General features: G+C 45.8%; 1 protein-coding gene across 2 annotated transcripts in view; it reads left to right on the top strand.

Moving 5' to 3' along the window:
• The first annotated feature begins 15,475 nt into the window (after positions 1-15,475).
• Suz12 (SUZ12 polycomb repressive complex 2 subunit) overlaps positions 15,476-16,955 on the top strand; it is a 44,665-nt gene continuing 43,185 nt past the window's right edge. Inside the window, exon 1 of one of the 2 annotated variants that reach the window (XM_028866945.2) lies at positions 15,476-16,005. In XM_028866945.2, coding sequence (XP_028722778.1) covers positions 15,705-16,005 — 301 coding nt within the window. In that variant the 5' untranslated portion in view covers positions 15,476-15,704. The remainder of the gene's footprint in view (positions 16,006-16,955) is intronic. The other variant, XM_028866943.2, reaches the window with a different exon arrangement.

The following is a 16,955-nucleotide window of genomic DNA, read 5'->3' on the forward strand; positions in this document are numbered from 1 at the left end:
AGCTGTGTTGGTGTGTGCCCTTGGGAGATGTAATCACTTGGGAGGTGGAGGCAGGAAAATCACAAGTTCCTAGTCATCCTTAGCTACATAGCAAGTTCAAGATCAGTCTAGCTATGTGAGAACCTGTCTCCAAAACAAAACAAACAAACAAGCAAATCAAACATGGGGCTGGAGAGGTGTCCCAGTGGTTAAAAGCACATATTGCTGTTTCAGAGGACCTGAGTTCCATTCCCAGCACCTGTATCAGGCCGCTTACAATATCTGTAACTTTAGCTCCAGAGGGAGGCAGCACATGTGGCCTCTGCAGGCAGCTGGATTATTGTGCTTATAACCCCTTACACGCACACGCACGCACACGCGCACACACACACACACACACACACACACACACACACGTATTTTAAAACAAATAAAACTCTGAGAGGGGCTGGAGAGATGGCCCAGAGGTTAAGAACACTGACTCAGAGGTTAAGAACTCGAGGTCCTGAGTTCAATTCCCAGCACCCACATGGTGGCTCACAACCATCTGTAATAAGATATGGCAACCTCGATTGGATTCCTGGAGTTCCACCTGGGGCCTGGCCGTGGATCTCTGCATCTGCTTCCATCAGTCATTGGATGAGATTTCTAGCACGACAGTTAGGGTGTTTGGCCATCCTATCACCAGAGTAGGTCAGTTCGGGTTCTCTCTTGACCATTGCCAGTAGTCTATTATGGAGGTATCTTTGTGGATTTCTGGGGACCTCTCTAGCACTATGAACCAATAGCTGAGGAGCCCCCAACTGGATCAGGCCCTCTGGATAAGTGAGACAGTTGATTAGCTTGAACTATTTGGGAGGCACCCAGGCAGTGGGACTGGGACCTGTCCTTAGTGTTATGAGCTGGCTGTTTGGAACCTGGGGCCTATGCAGGGACACTTTGCTCAGCCTGGAAGGAGGGGACTGGACCTGCCTGGACTGAATCCACCAGGTTGAGCTGAATCCCCAGGGGAGTCCTTGCCCTGAATGAGATGGGAATAGGGGGTGGGCTGGGGGGAAGGAGGACAGGGGAATCGTGGCTGATACGTAAAGTTAAATCAAATTATAAAATTAAGCCGGGCGATGGTGGCGCACGCCTTTAATCCCAGCACTCGGGAGGCAGAGCCAGGTGGATCTCTGTGAGTTCGAGGCCAGCCTGGACTACCAAGTGAGTCCCAGGAAAGGCGCAAAGCTACACAGAGAAACCCTGTCTCGAAAAACAAAAAACAAACAAACAAAAAAAAAAATTAAAAAAAAAAAGATTGAAAAAAAAAGATATGGCAACCTCTTCTATGGACATAATAAATAAATAAATCTTAAAAAAAAAAAAACTCTGAGACATAGAGAAGTTAAGTTCCTTAGAACCACATTGAATTGAGGAGAAATTAAAATGTTGATACACATTACAATTAATTCAAAGATTTTTTTTTTCAAAGTAGAATTTGAGACAAAATTTTTGAAACAGAAATAGAAAGCTCCTGTGGTAGTCTATGCCTGCCATCCCAGCTCTCAAGAGCTAAGTGAGGCAAGGGAATTGCTAATCCAAGTTTGAGGACAGCATGGATGCTTAAGTTACATTTCTCTTCCATGAAAAGAACTCTTTTCAACCAGATAAAAATGTCCTGTGTCTCTGTTACTTTGATTCTGAACTTCTAGAAGTACAGAAATTTATCTTGACGTCAAAACACTATGAGCACTCATTCACTCTTCTTACAGTGACTCCCTGATAGAAAATGGTTACAGAATGCTGCATTCTATTGTTGAATGCTTTTATAATCTCGAGAATTCTTTTCCTGGGCACACAGAGTGTAAAATATCACAGTGGTAGCATCTAAACCCTATGCTGTTCTTACAAAAACAGGGGCTACATCATTCAGTGCTCTTTAGGATGCTGCCTTACTCAGTTCAACTCTGAAGGTAGCAGCTTGCCGCTGCTGCTGCTGCTGCTGCTGCTGTTGCTCCTGCTCCTCCTTCTCTTCTTTTTCTTCTTCAGACAGTCTCTCTCTATAGCCCTGGCTGTCCTGTATGTAGACCAGGATAGCCTTGAATTCACCAAGTTTCTTATGTCTCTGCCCCCAGAATGCTGGAATTATGTAATTAAAGGTGTGCACCAGTGCAGTACCACTTCCAGCCTGGTAGCACTTTTCTTTTCTTTCTTTTTCTTTTCCTTTTTAGTTTTTCTTTTGTAACCGTCCTAGCTGTCCTGGAACTCGATTTGTAGACCCAGATGGCCTGGAGCTCAGAGATCTGCCTGTTTCCCAAGAGCTAGGATTAAAAGCATTCACCACCACTGCCCAGCTGAGAGCAGTTTTTTTTAGCTGGTTCTGTTAATAAGTTATTAGCATTTTCCATCAAGAAAATTAGCTTAAAATGGTAATGGCTGCAGGGAACAAGGAGAGGCGATGCCTTCAAAAGGCTTCCAAGAAGTTGGATAGTGATGGCACACACTTTTAATCCCAGCACTCTGGAGGCAGAGAAAGGCAGATCTTTGTGAGTTCGAGACCAGCCTGGACTACAGAGTGAATTCCAGGACAACAGGGCTACAGAGAGAAACTCTGTCTCAAAAACAAAACAAAAGGCTTCCAGACAAGTTTCCAACCACTACAGAGTCAGGGAGTATTCTTTCACAGTTTAAAAAACAGGAGGTCATGAGTGTGAACTCATTCTCCCTCTTATACTCTGTGTGGGATGTGTGAGGTGTGTGTGTGGGTGTGTGGGGTGTGTAAAGATGTGACTGTGTGTAGGGGTGTGGGTGTATGGGTGTGTGTGGGGTATGTGGCAGGGTGTGTGGTGTGTGTGGTGTAGGGGGTATGTGGGAAGGTATGGGTGGTGTAGAGTCTGTGGGGGGTGTATGAGTGTGTGTGTGTGTGTGTGTGTGTGTGTGTGTGTGTGTGTGTGTGTGTATGTGGAGGGGGTGGGTTGTGTGTGTTACTCCGTTCCTTAGGTTGACTTCAGACTCCTGAATTCAAGTGGTCCTCTTGCCTCAATGTACCAAGTAGCTAACTAAGACTACAAGCATGCACTACCAAGCAAAAAAATTCAGCTATGAATAATTGCAATGTTTTCCCAAGAAGCCACTTTACTGGTGAATGTGCAAGCAGAAATAAAATCCCAAGTGGAATAAGGTGAATGAAGATTTTTTTGTTTTGTTTTTTTGAGACAGGGTTTCTCTGTGTAACAGCCCTGGCTGTCCTGGAACTCACCTTGTAAAACAGGCTGGCCTTGAACTCACTGAGATTTGTCTGCCTCTGCCTCCTGAGTGCTGGGATTAAAGACATGTGCCACCACCACCTGGCAAATGAAGATGTTTTATTTTATTTTTTATGTGTATGGGTGTTTTGCCTGCATGTATGTCTGTGTAGCACATACATGTCTGATGCCCTAGGAGATCAGAAGAGGGTGTGAGATCCTGTGGAACTGGAGTTACAGATGCCATGTGGGTGCTGGTACTCAAACCCAGGTCCTCTAAAAAAGCAGCCAATGCTCATAGCTGCTGGACATCTCTTTAGACCATGGATAAGGATTTTTGATTATCTGAAGCACATAAACATTTCAAGAGCGCTGAAGACAGGCATTGTGGCGCACACCTTTAAACCCAACACTTGGGATGCAGAGGTAGGTAGATCTCTTTGAGTCCCATGGCAGCCTGGTCTACACAGTGAGTTCCAGGACAGCCAGAGCTACATAGAGAGGCCCTGTGTCAAAAGACAAAATGAAACAAAAACTTGTTTCCATATAACAAATTAATTTCTAAATACAAATTGCTAAACATAGTAATGAGTAGCTGAAAATAGAGGTCTTTTTCTCATACTGCCCTCAACCCTCAGGTCAAGATCTGACTGTAGCTCAGCTGACCTCAAACTCACAGTAACCCAGGTTACACATGTTAACCCAAGATACTGTTTCTCTTCATTTATTCTTTTTTCTGGTTTTGCTTTTGGTTTATTGAGAAAGGGTTTTTCTCTGTGTAGCCCTTGATGTCCTGGTACTCACTCTTGTAGACCAGGCTGGCTTTGAACTCAGAGATCTGCCTGCCTCTGCCTCCTAAGTGCTAGGATTGAAGGTGTGTACCACCACTGCCAGGCTCATTTTATTCTTGCTAACCATAATAAATTAACAATTGCACTCGGGTTGAGGATTCAGCTCAGTGGTAGAGTGCTTGCCTAGCAAGCGCAAGGCCCTGGGTTCGGTCCTCAGCTCCAAAAAAAAAAAATTGTAAAATGGCATGCATTTATAAAACTTAAGTAGAAAGCTAGCAATAGAGAAACAATACTTGATGTACAGACATAATTTATGAGAGACAATGTGTTGTGCCTTTAATATATTCCCCAATGTCCATGGGCAGGGGCCTCAGTGTTGAGCTGCTTACGTCATGAGTCATGAGTGTAGAAGGCACAAAGGTCTTTTGATCACAGATAAGCACTAAGGCACCTGGAATGTTAAGCAAGCCTGGCTGTCCTTCCGGAGAAGGAACGCAGTATCTGTCATCTGCCCAGAAGGCTGGAGTGGATGTGTCCTAGCCTGGTGACCCTTGCACTATCTGTGTGGTCAGAGACTTGGAGGCGCCAAACCCTCCCCCAGACCCTTACTTTGTTCCTCATGGACTTTATGTATGATTTGTTGTGCTCATGGGATTGGGTTAATTATCACCAGCATAGTTTTTTATCCCATTGTGCTGTGTCTAAAATAAACCACTTAGAATCCGAACAAAGCTGAACAAACACGGGATACTGAGTGGGGTTGCATCTTCTTGCCTCTTGCCTTCCATGGCTCCTCACTCTGCTAGCCGTGAAGGTCTCAAAGGCCCCAAACACGAGAACAGTATCCTCACGAGTGGATCAATGACATTGGTGCAGGAGTGGGTTTACGTTTGTGACAACGGGTTTGTTAGAAAACCAACTTCAGGTTCTCTCTGTATTCTCTCTGTATTTCCCCTCCACGTGGTGTCTGTCTGTCTCTGTCTCTCTCTCTCTACTTTCTCCTAATAAAGCTCTAAAAAGGTTAAAAAAAAATGAAAACCAACTTCAATACTTTCTTGTCCTAACAGGCTTTTTAGTTTGAGTTGGGTTTTTGTAGGATTTTTTCCCCCATGGAGCTGAGCACCGAACCCAGAGCCTTGCACTTGTTAGGCAAGCGTTCTACCACTGAGCTAAATCCCCAACCCCAGATTTTTTTTTTAATTTTTATTTTTTTTGGTTTTTTTCCGAGACAAGATTTCTCCGTGTAGTGTTGTGCCTGTCCTGGATCTTGCTCTGTAAAACAGGCAGGCCTCGAACTCACAGGTGCTGGGATTAAAGGCATGTGCCACCACTGCCCGGCTTTGTGACATTTTATTTTTGTTTTAACCATGTGATACTTTATGTTGAGGGATGAGGCAATTCTTGTGTAATAATTTCCTCCAAGATTGAAATATCCCCCATCCTGCCAGGAAGCTCCTTAAGCAGAAGGTAAAGAACTCAAATAGTTCCCAGAATTCCCTGAAACTGACCAGATTCACCAGGCCCCTCCTGGCCAGAGCAAGCAATGGAAGATGAGAGTCCCTCTCAGAGGAAGTGGAGCTGAGCTGCAAAGAAGATGCTCAGAGGAGAGATGCCTGGAAAAGATTGAGACCAATGTGGCACCTGGAAAGGACACTCTCCAGCCTGTTGACCTGCCTGCAGGCTGTGCGCTGTGCTCCAGGTTTCCGGTTCTGTGAGCTGTCACGTAGGCTGGGGTGGATTCTGGTGATGCAGCTGTCTTTGAGTCATTTCTGTCCCTGTAAGTGACCCCTCACCTGTATTCCTGTAAGTCACTGGAATAAAACTCCCTGGCTCAGCAAGTTGGACTTTGGTGGTGTCTGTGCTTTGGGCTGTCATGGGATCCCTCTCTAGGATGAGCTGACATGTGTTGCACCTCCCCAGGAAAGGTTTTCTCACACAACAGCTGTGCAGCGTGGAGACCCTCACTCAATACATCCTGGATCTTGAGATCAACTTCATAAATTGTCAGCCAAATGACTTTCTACTGTTTATAAATTGCTCAGTCTGTAGTATTCTCTGTTATAGCAGTCAAAATGGACTAAGACGCACATAGTGCCTCCTCCCCCCTGTGAAAAGTGAAGCAAACATTTATTTTAGAAATAATAAAAGCAGGGCACGGTGGTACAATTCTTTAATCCCAGTGCTCAGGAGGCAGAGGCAAGCAGATCTCTGGGAGTTCCAGACTAGCCTAGTTGACAGAGCAAGTTCCAGACCAGCCAGAGCTACAGAGTGAGACCTTGTCATTAAAAAAAAAAAAAAAAAAATCAGGCGGGACGGTGGTGGCTCACGCCTTTAATCCCAGCACTCGGGAGGCAGAGCCAGGCGGATCTCTGTGAGTTCAAGGCCAACCTGGGCTACCAAGTGAGTTCCAGGAAAGGCGCAAAGCTACACAGAGAAACCCTGCTTCGAAAAACCAAAAAAAAAAAAAAATCAGCAAAACTTAGAGGTAATTATAACAAGACTAAATTTTTTTCTAGACAGGTACACATGAGAAATACAGATACTCCTTTGCTTATAGTGTGGTTACATCCCCAAGAGACCACTCTAAGTTGAAAATAAAAGTGTGTTCACCTGCAACCCTGCTTCAGGGAGCAGGGAGCTGTTACTTTACCTTTCAATAAAAGCTGGCTTGCTTGCCCTTAATATTGCCAAATTAGCTTAGCAACACGGTGCATAGAGAAATGTCATTTGCTTCGCATTGTGATCGTGTAGCATGTAACAGAATGGGCCATGACAAACCATCACATTTCACATCACCAGCTCAGGAATAAAATAAAATTAAGGTGTAGGGATACAACATGATTGGTAGAGTGTTTGCTTGGCGTGCACAAAGCCCTGGGTTCCACCTGCAGTTCCACATGAACCAGGAATAGCAGCTCAAACCCATAATCCCAGCACTGGATGCGGGGTAGCGTTAGGGGAGGGAGAGCAGAGAAAGACTGGAGAACCAAATTTCAGTTTTGAATTCAGCTATAGTTTGAGTTCAAGGCCAGTCTGGGGTACACAAGATCCTGTCTCAAAAACCAACAGAAGAACAATAAACAAAACCAAACAAAAACCAATAGACTAGAGAGATGGGTCAGTGAGTGGTCAAGAGCATTTGCTTTTCTTCCGGTCTCAGGTCCCAAAGAAACCCAGGACAAGTCTCACCGGTGGCTCCTCCCTGCACTTCTCACCCCACACTGTACCCCAAACCTCTCCAGCCCAGGGACTGGGCTTCACTTCTCTTTCCCCAGCTTCTTCTCCCCACCCCCCACGGAGCTGATGACCGTACCCAGGGCCTTGAGCTTGCTAGGCAAGCACTCTACCACTGAGCTAAATCCCCAACCCCGTTCCCCCAGCTTCTGATCCTATATAAATCAGCCATTTTGGCTATGTGCTCTTGGCCTCCTGGCTCACTCTCTTGGTTCTCTTGGCTCTTTTGGTCCACAAGTTCTCTTAGTCTCATGGCTCCTGGCTGGCTCACTCTTAGCCCCCTTGCCTTCTCTCTCCCCTCTCTCTTCTCGTTCTCTCTTACTCCCTCTCTCTCTCTTTCATGGCCATGTTCATCTGGACTCTTCCAGATGCCTCTGGCTGTTCTCTCCTCATAAAATAAATACAATAAAAACTTCTCCTCAACCATGCCTAGGTGTTGCGGAATAATCTTTTTGTACACTGTGACAATGTGTCACTCTGATTGGTTTAATAAAAAGCTGAACGTCCAATAGCTAGGCAGGATTTTTGGACCAGAGAGGCCACTGAGAAGAAAAAGGTGACGCCAGGGATGCAGAGGGAGCACGATGAGCACTATGGAGATGAGGTAATAAAGCTATGAGGCAGAAAGTAAATTAATAGAAATGGGTTAGTTTAAGTTATACGAACTAGTTAGAAACAAGCCTAAGCTATCAGCCATGCTTTCATAATTAATAAGTCTCTGTGTCAGTATTGGGAAACTGACAGTCCCAATGAAAAAGCCCAACTACACCTAGGAGTGGTCATATCCTCATTTTCATTCACAGAGGACCTGAGTTCAAGACCCAGCATTGTGATCACAACAGTCTATAAGTCTAGCTCCAAGGGATCTGATACCCTCTTCTGGATGCTGCATTTAGTCATGCACAGACCTGCACACAAACACACACATGTAATTAAAAAAAAAAAAAAGCTGGGTGATGTGGTATATACCTATAACCCCAACACATGGGAGGTGGAGGCATGATCATCAGAATTTCAAGGTCATCCCTTACTACCCATTGACTTCAAAGTTAGCCTGGCTACCTTAGACCCTGTCTTGAAACAAAACAAAAACAACCTCTTATTTGTTCTTGGCACTGGCAAGATGGCTTAGCATGTAATAGTGCTTGCCTCAAACTTGAGGATATGAGTTCAACCTCTTGGAACCCACAGGTTAGAAGGAGGCAATTCCTGTAAGGAGTCCTCCAACTCTACTTGAGCACCCTGGCCCATGAGTTCACACACACACACACACACACACACACACACACACACACACTTGCACTTTTGTTGTTGTTATTTGAAAGGCCAAAATGCAACTTTCAAGTAAGGTTCCTATTGAACGCATATTGCTTTCATATCATGATAAAATTTAAAATTTTTAAGTTCAAGCTGGGCGGTGGTGGCGCATGACTTAATCCCAGCACTCGGGAGGCAGAGGCAGTCGGATTTCCGGATTTCTGTGAGTTCAAGGCCAGCCTGGTCTACAGAGAGAGCTCCAGGACAGGCACCAAAATTCCACAGAGGAACCCTGTCTGGAAAAACCAAAAACCAAACCAAAACAAATTTAAGTTCAATCACAAATAGGGACCAGGGCTGGGAAAGTAGGTCAGTTGTAGAGCCCTTGCCTAGGTATATGGGAGGCACTGGATGGAAGCCAGAGCACTGCAAATCGAAAACACGAATCACAGCCTCCCTACGACATCCTGTAATCCTTCCTATCACAGAGAAGGTAGAAGAATCTTAAGCTCCGGGGCAGTATGGGCTGCACAGAAAGTTCAAGGTCAATTTGGACTAAATAATACGACCTTGTCTCAGAATGAAAACCAAGGGCTGGGAATACAGTCCAGTTGGTAGAGAGCTAGCCTAGCATGTAGGTGGCTGGGGACTGATCCCCAGCACCACATGAAGGTGGGAGGGGCAGTCAGGAATTTAAAGTCACTTTAGTCTGAGACAATGGCTGACCAATGGGGCATACATGATACCTCGTCTCAAAACAATAATAAAGTTTAAAAAATGAAAACACACAAAAGAACATAAATCATAGGCCATCTTCATACAGAATAAACTTTTTCATTTACTCCTCACTATGAAACAAAAATAATCATCATCCCTTAGTTTGTTTCCAGTGCTGTTGAATTTTGAGGTATATCCCAGAACGCACAATTCATGTGTTCAGGGATTCTCACTAGCAGACTCAGGAGACAAGTGTAATGCAGTGGCTGGAAAAGAAATTTAGCGAGTAGAAGCATTCCCTTCAGATGATGTGTAAAGTCATAAAGGCTCAACAGCTTTTTTTTTTTTTTCTGAGATAGGGTTTCTCTGTGTAGCTTTGGAGCCTGCCTGTCCTGGAACTTGCTCTGTAGCCCAGGCTGGCCTCGAACTCACAGAGATCCCCCTGGCTCTGCCTCCCGAGTGCTGGGATTAAAGGTGTGCGCCGCTACCACGCAGCCTAAACAGCTTTCTTAAAAGATGAGTTGGGCCACAGACCCCACCATACTGTGGTTTACCCTTCTCCGAGAACCTTCCTGAAACTGTAGGGCTTCCCTGATAACAGCCTGTATCTGTATCATTCAGGAAAACATGGGCTCTTATAACTGGGTTTATTTGCTTTTATCTTTACTTTTTTGTTTGTTTGTTTTTAGAGAGAGCCTTAAATAGGCAAGGTTGGCCTTGAACTCCTGATCCTCTTGCCTCTGTCTCCTGAATGCTGGCATACAGGCACACTGACCCTGCCTCCCCTGTAACCAGTTCCAGTTCTTTCCTCTACAAGCTGGTAGGATTACTTAATACAAAGTTTACTTGTGTGTGTGTGTGTGTGTGTGTGTGTGTGTGTGTGTGTGTGTGTGTGTGTGTGAAAAAGAGAGAGAGAGAGAGAGAGAGAGAGAGAGAGAGAGAGAGAGAGAGAGAGAGAGATGTTTCAGATACTATATTTTTTTTTCTTTTTCTTTTTTCTTTTTTTCAAGACAAGGCTTCTGTGTAGCCCTGGCTGTCCTGGAACTCTCTCTGTAGACCAGGCTGGTCTCAAACTCAGAGATTCACCTGTCTCTGGCTTTTGAGTGCTGGGATTAAAGGCGTGTGTTACCACTGCCCTCATTACTGTTTATGATTGCTCTATGGATAGAATGTTCAACAAATATTAGTCCAGTTTACTTTCAAAATTGAACATAAAACACCTTGTGCCAGTTTTTAAAAATGAGCATAGTAGCTGTTTCCAGACACAGGGCTCTCAAAATCCAAGGTTAGAAAGTTCCAATTTGGCTCAGGTGGTTTAGTTTCCCTCTGGTTATTAGCATCAAGTTCCTTCTTGTCCCTGGGGCTCTAACTATGGCTGGCTACCATCCTTATTATTTCTAGTTAACTCTAGATACACACACAAAAACACATCGGTGGTTTATTATGAAAACCTCATAATACACAGCAAACATCCCATGGTTCATATGTTTTTCTTTCCTAGACAAAGGAAATAAAAATGATTTACCATTTGGTCTTAAGGTTCAAATAAGACAAGTGAAACTCATTCACATTGCCACCTATTAGGCAAGTTGTTGCTATTTTTATCTTGGGGAATTTTTGTTTCTGCTTTATTTTAAAGTTGAATTATATTTCTCTCAGAATTACCATAAAACATAACTAGTTTACTCAGAGCATGACAAATATTCTTGATACAGTGGCTGCAGGCTTATTTTAGGAATTTCAGCCCTTGACTTTAAAGTGACATGGGTAGATGGGGGATAGAAAGACATTACACAAGTTTATAAAAAAGTACAGAGTGGCCAGGCAGTGGTGACACACGCCTTTAATTCCAGCACTCAGGAGACAGAGGTAGAAGGAGCTCTGTGAGTTCCAGATCAGTGTGAGCTACAGAGTAAGTTCCAGGACAGCCAAGGATACACAGAGAAACCCTGTCTTGAAAAACCAAAGCCAACCAAACAAACAAAAACCATATTTGATAACTTGGTTAACTTTAGAAAATGTAGATACTTATGACTGACTTGGTATCAGGGGTAATGTTTACTACCTTTCTGGACCTAATAAGGACAGGCACAGCATCTTCTCTGTGTCATGTGATGCTCAAGAGTGAGGCTTCTGGGGACAGACTCTCTAGATTAGCATCTCAGCCCCAGGGGTGCTGAGATGACTCAACCAGTAAAGGTGCTTATTAGCAAGCCTGACCACCTAAGTTGGATTCTCAGGAGCCTGACAAGCCTGACCACCTAAGTTGGATTCTCAGGAGCCATATAGTAGAAGGACAGAACCAAGTCCTGCAAGATGTCTTTGGCAGTGCCCACAACCTCATATAAATACATAAATATAATTAAAAGATAATCTCTGCTGCACTACTGACTATGTATAAGTTTCATTATTTTTTCCTTATCAATGAAGTGGAGATAATACTATCTCAGATAGCTAGTCAGAATATTAAAAACCTAATATATTGCCTGGTACATAGTAAACACTCAATTGTTATAATTTAAAATCGTACACTGGTGACCATCCTTAATAGCATCCACTGAGTTCACCCATATATATACCAGACCCTGTGACAGACACCAGCCTTATCCAAGGATTTATCGCAGAACAGAATAAAAAAAAAAAAAACTTGCTAGCTGAACATGGTGACTCTGTAACCCCAAGACATAGGAGGTTGAGGCAAGAGGACTGCCATGCATCTAGGCCAGCCTAAGCTACAGAGTAAAATCCTGTCTCAAAACAACTAAAGACTTACTGTTGTACCTCAGAGGTGTTTACTTTGTTTTGAATGCTGGAACTTGAACTCAAGGTCTTGGGCTTGCTAAGAACATGCTCTAGCATGGAGCTATCCTCCACCCAATTCGTCATTAAGTTGAAAATGATTCCGTTTGTGAATTTGGATGAGGCGGGACAGAGTCTTTATTCAATCTCTAAGTGAAATTTAGTATTTCCTTCAATTATTAATATGGATGACAAATCACAGTGGTGCTAGCCATTTCTGTGGTTTTGCTATCAAGATAAATAACAGGTCTTCCTTCTGTTTTTGTTTGTTTTGTTTTGTTTTTGAGACGGGGTTTCTCTATGTAACCCTGGCTGTCCTGGATCTCACTCTGTAGACCAGGCTGGCCTCAAATTCACCGAGAACCACCTGCCTCTGCCTCCGGAGTGCTGGAATGAAAGGCATGCGCCACCTGCACCACCGCCCAGCTAATAACAGCTATTTCTGTATTGCTTTATATGGTTCTCTCAGTATTTCAAAATGCAACTTAACCTTATCACTCTTTGTTTGTTTCTCAAGACAGGGTTTCTCTGTGTAGCCCTGGTTGTCTTGGAACTTACTCTGTAGACCAGACTGGCCTCAAACTTGGGGATCTGACCTTATCACTTTTTTATTTTGCTATTTAGACTGTCTGAAAGGAATTTTAAAAATAGGCTTTTTTTTGATTGTAAAAAGTGCATAGAGAAATGGTATTGAAGTCATAAATTAGAGAGTCACTAAATAAACAAGCCATTTCACCTCCCTCAGCCTGTTTTGTCAGTCGTAAAATGGAAATAATGCCAGTGTCATAGGATCATTATGAAAAAGTGAGTGAGTATCTATAAAAGCATATTGACAATTGCAAGTGATGAAACAATTACTATTCTCTCCTTATAGACACGTGATAGGAAACGTAAGAGAAATGGAGCATGGCCTTTGATTTTAGTAGTTTACATTCAACAGATATGGCATGAAGGGAAAAACAAATGTAACATTTAGATTCATTGTTTGGAAGGGGGCTTAAACATCCGTATCATTGACAGTGAGTTGGCATCACAAATCTCAAAAGCACTTACATCCCAAGTAACAAAAAGTCAGCCACAGTCAAGACCAGCCTAGAGGTGGTCTGTAAATGCTTTACCTATCTGATTAAGATGACAATGTCACTAAAATGACCCCAGTTAATTCCAGTTTGCCTGAAATCAAAGTTTTTTAGCATTCCAAATAAAGAATCTTTATCTCTAGATAAAGAATGTAAAAGTGAGAACCTATCAACAAAAGAGTGCCTCTCTTATGGATAGCTGGCTTTCTTCATGATCAACGTTGGTTAGCTCAGATGTATACCATCACATCAATGCCTGATACTACCATTTTCTTTAAGAATACCCCAAATCCCTCAGGTCCATTTCTCTTTTCATCAAAGATTCATGATAATCTTTCACTTGGTTATTTGACTGTATCTGTCCCTGCATCCTTTCCTCCCCTACAACAGAGCCCTGACAAACGATGAAGAGGTAGCATTTTGACAGTTATATTTATGGTTAGTTAAATTAGCACTCTAGTTTGTAACTTGATATTTTGGGATTTGCTTAGAGTGATTTAATTATCCAGACTCCAACTGAATTTCCCAATACAATAAAGCAAAAGATGGGAAGCTAAAACTTCAGAAATCTCAGTGGGATGGCATTAATCAGAGATGTACTTTTTTTCTAAAGAAAAAGTTCTATATAACCTATTTTGCAGGGGAAATATTTTTAAATACATAGACTAGTATAAAGACCTGAGAGCACTCTAAAGTTTTGTCTGAATATAAAATATAGGCTCGGCAGGGCAGTGGTGGTGCGAACCTTTAATCCCAGCACTCGGGGGGCAGAGGCAGGTGGAGCTCTGTGAGTTCAAGGCCAGCCTGTTCTACAGAGATCCAGGACAGGCACCGTCTCGAAAAACCATATATATATATTACACACACAGTGTTGGAGCCCATCTGGGTTTCCTAATGGCTGTACCCAGCAGGACTGCATAAGAGGTTGATTGGACCATGGGGCTGAGTACCAGGTGTTTGGAAGGGTCTACACTTGGCGGTATCTAGCAAGGGGGGCGTCTTTTGCCCCTCCCTTGGCATTGTTATAAATACCCCTTTGGAATAAAGTTCTGGTGGATAAAGATCCGGGCCCACCTGAGGCTATCTTGCGTTTCTATTTGTTTCTCTCCCCTCTTTATTTCTACCCAAGTCTCTTATTCCTCATTTCTCAAGAGTCCCTGGGGTAAATAATTGTGGGAGCTGGTCACCCACTATATATACATAGGCTGGGGCTGGACATATGACTCTGCACTTAAGAGCCCTGGCTGCTCTTTCAGAAGACCTATGTTCGATTCCCAGCACCCGCTTGGAGGCTCACAACCATCTGTAACTCCAGTTCCAGGGACTCCAACGTCCTCTTTTGGCCCGCAAGGACAGCACATAATCATGGTATTGACTTACATGAAGGCACAGTCACACACATAAAATACATCTTTTTAAATTTAAAAATATTGGCTGCTGATTTTGTCCAACTTGAAATTCAAGTCGTTCAGCGCATTAGCTCAACTGTAAGCCAATTTGTACTACAAGACTTAGTCGGGCCTGTGCATCCAACTTTCCAAGCAAGACGCTCCAAACACGGACTCCCCTCACAAGCTTTTGACAGTACAATGAAGAGTCTCAAGAAGTGTCCCCACTTCGACTTGGGAGGAGAAAATTAGTATCTACTTCGCTCGCATCACGTGCAGAAACCACGATCACAATCGGGAAGGATCCTGAAGCCTCCCAGCACCTATTTTAAAAAAAAAAAAGGGGGGGGGTCTCCTTATTTCTTTCGAGACACGCCGCCGCCACAAAACAGATCGCTCCCTTTCGTGGAGCGAGCCGGCCGCCGAGACAAGCCCGTGGCTGCGCTCGTGGATGTCGGCCACGGGCGCCTTGGGGCACGTGGCGGCGAGGGGACAGGGGCTCCGGTTCCCTCCCGCCTCCGCCGAGAAGAGACTGTGAGCACACATGCAGCCCGGGGCCGGCCACTTCCTAAAGACCACACAGTCTGGGGGATCGGCCGAGTGTCCGAGCTCCTTTCCAAGGCGCCTTCGCCCCGGGTTCCTCGGACACCCGCCTCTCTTCGGGGGGTCTTCTACCCGCGGGGGGGCGGCGACGGCCGACGCTCCCCAGGCGAGAAACGGCTCGCTAATCCGCTCCCGGGTCCCCCTCTGCCCACAATGCACCGGGACCAGCAGGAAGGCCGCTCCGACCCCTAATTTTCCCGCGAATTCAGTTCAAAGAGGCGGCCGGGCCCGCGGTCGGCAGCGCGCACGGGCCAACCAAGCCGCGCCTCCGCGAGAAGCGCCTCCGCGTGACTGACGGGGGACTCCGCGGACCAACGGGCTGGGCGGCCGGGCGGCGCGCGCTCCCGTCGGCCAATCAGCGCGCCGGGCGGGGAAGTGGGCGGAGCGAGGCCAGGGTAGGGTGAGCGGCCTCCGAAGCGGAGCGGGGCTCGGAGGAGGCACTTTTTTTTTTTTTTTTCTCCTCCCTCCTTCCCTCCTCTCCTCCTCCCTTCCCTTCCCCTCTCCTCCCCTCTCTCCTCCTTCCCCCCTCGGTCCGCCGGAGCCTGCTGGGGCGAGCGGTTGGTGTCGCGGGCGCTCACTCTCCGGGGCCGCCCGGCGGGTAGCTGGCGGGGGGAGGAGGCAGGAACCGCGATGGCGCCTCAGAAGCACGGCGGTGGGGGAGGGGGCGGCTCGGGGCCCAGCGCGGGGTCCGGGGGAGGCGGCTTCGGGGCTTCGGCGGCGGCGGCGGTGGCGGCGGCGGCGGCGGCTTCGGGCGGCAAATCCGGCGGCGGGGGCTGTGGAGGCGGCGGCGGCGGCGGCAGTTACTCGGCCTCCTCCTCCTCCTCGGCGGCCGCGGCGGCGGCGGCGGCGGGGACCGCGGTGTTACCGGTGAAGAAGCCGAAAATGGAGCACGTCCAGGCTGACCACGAGCTTTTCCTCCAGGCCTTTGAGAGTGAGTGCGGGAGGCTTCGAGAGGACGAACGCCCCTCTCGAGCGTGCGGGGCGCGGGGCGCTCCGCCGGGGCTTTCGGAGAGTGCACTTGGTCTGGGAGTGGAGGGAGGGATGAGGGGGGACGTCCCGGCTCCCGGGGTCCCGGCCAGGTCCTTGGCTCCCGGAAGGTTCGCCCCGGGGCCCCCACGTTCAGAGCCGCCTTTTGAGGTGAGGACGTGACGGTTGAACTGAATGCTGCCAGAGCCCGAGACGAGTTCGTGTTTTCTTTTATCCCTTCCCTACTCTACAAGTACCGGGGTCCCAGTTGTAGGATTCGGGGGGGACAAGATGCAGCATCCTGTGCGGGTGCGAGTGCAGTAAAGCCGAGGAAATTGTCATTGGTCCGAAATGCCTTCGCACCCCCTTGGGCTGCGTGTTAGTTAACACGGCACCTTCGGAAGCCTTAAGCCTTTCAAACCTATCCGCCCATTTTATGGATACGTAGACTGAGAGACAGAATGGGCAAGCGTCTTCTCCGGGGATAACCTAGGAACTGTGTCTTAATTCCAGAACATTTTCTTATCTCAGTTTTCTGTTTTAAAAGATGCGTGGAGGGCGAAACTATGACTTACTTGGAAAGGGGAGCACAGTGTCTGGAAACAAACAATAGAATTTCTAAACAACATTATGACTACAAATAAAATTTCTACTTAATAGATATTCTATCCTGGTTGTTTTGCTTCGCTTTTGGGCAGTCTTCTAGCGAAGTATTTTACGGCAACTTGAATAAACTCGGCTTTACCGTCGAATGTCTTTATTTACAATATTACCGTGGCATATGTTATGGGCATGGTATCAGCTGTGCTTGGAAAGACGTTTTACATTGTTTAATACTGTCCTTCATTCTCATTAGTGCTTCATGAAATTCTAATTGGAATTTAATACAAATAATTTCGATTTTTATTGAGACAG

Source organism: Peromyscus leucopus, chromosome 8b, assembly GCF_004664715.2.
Source record: "Peromyscus leucopus breed LL Stock chromosome 8b, UCI_PerLeu_2.1, whole genome shotgun sequence".
NCBI lineage: Eukaryota > Metazoa > Chordata > Mammalia > Rodentia > Cricetidae > Peromyscus > Peromyscus leucopus.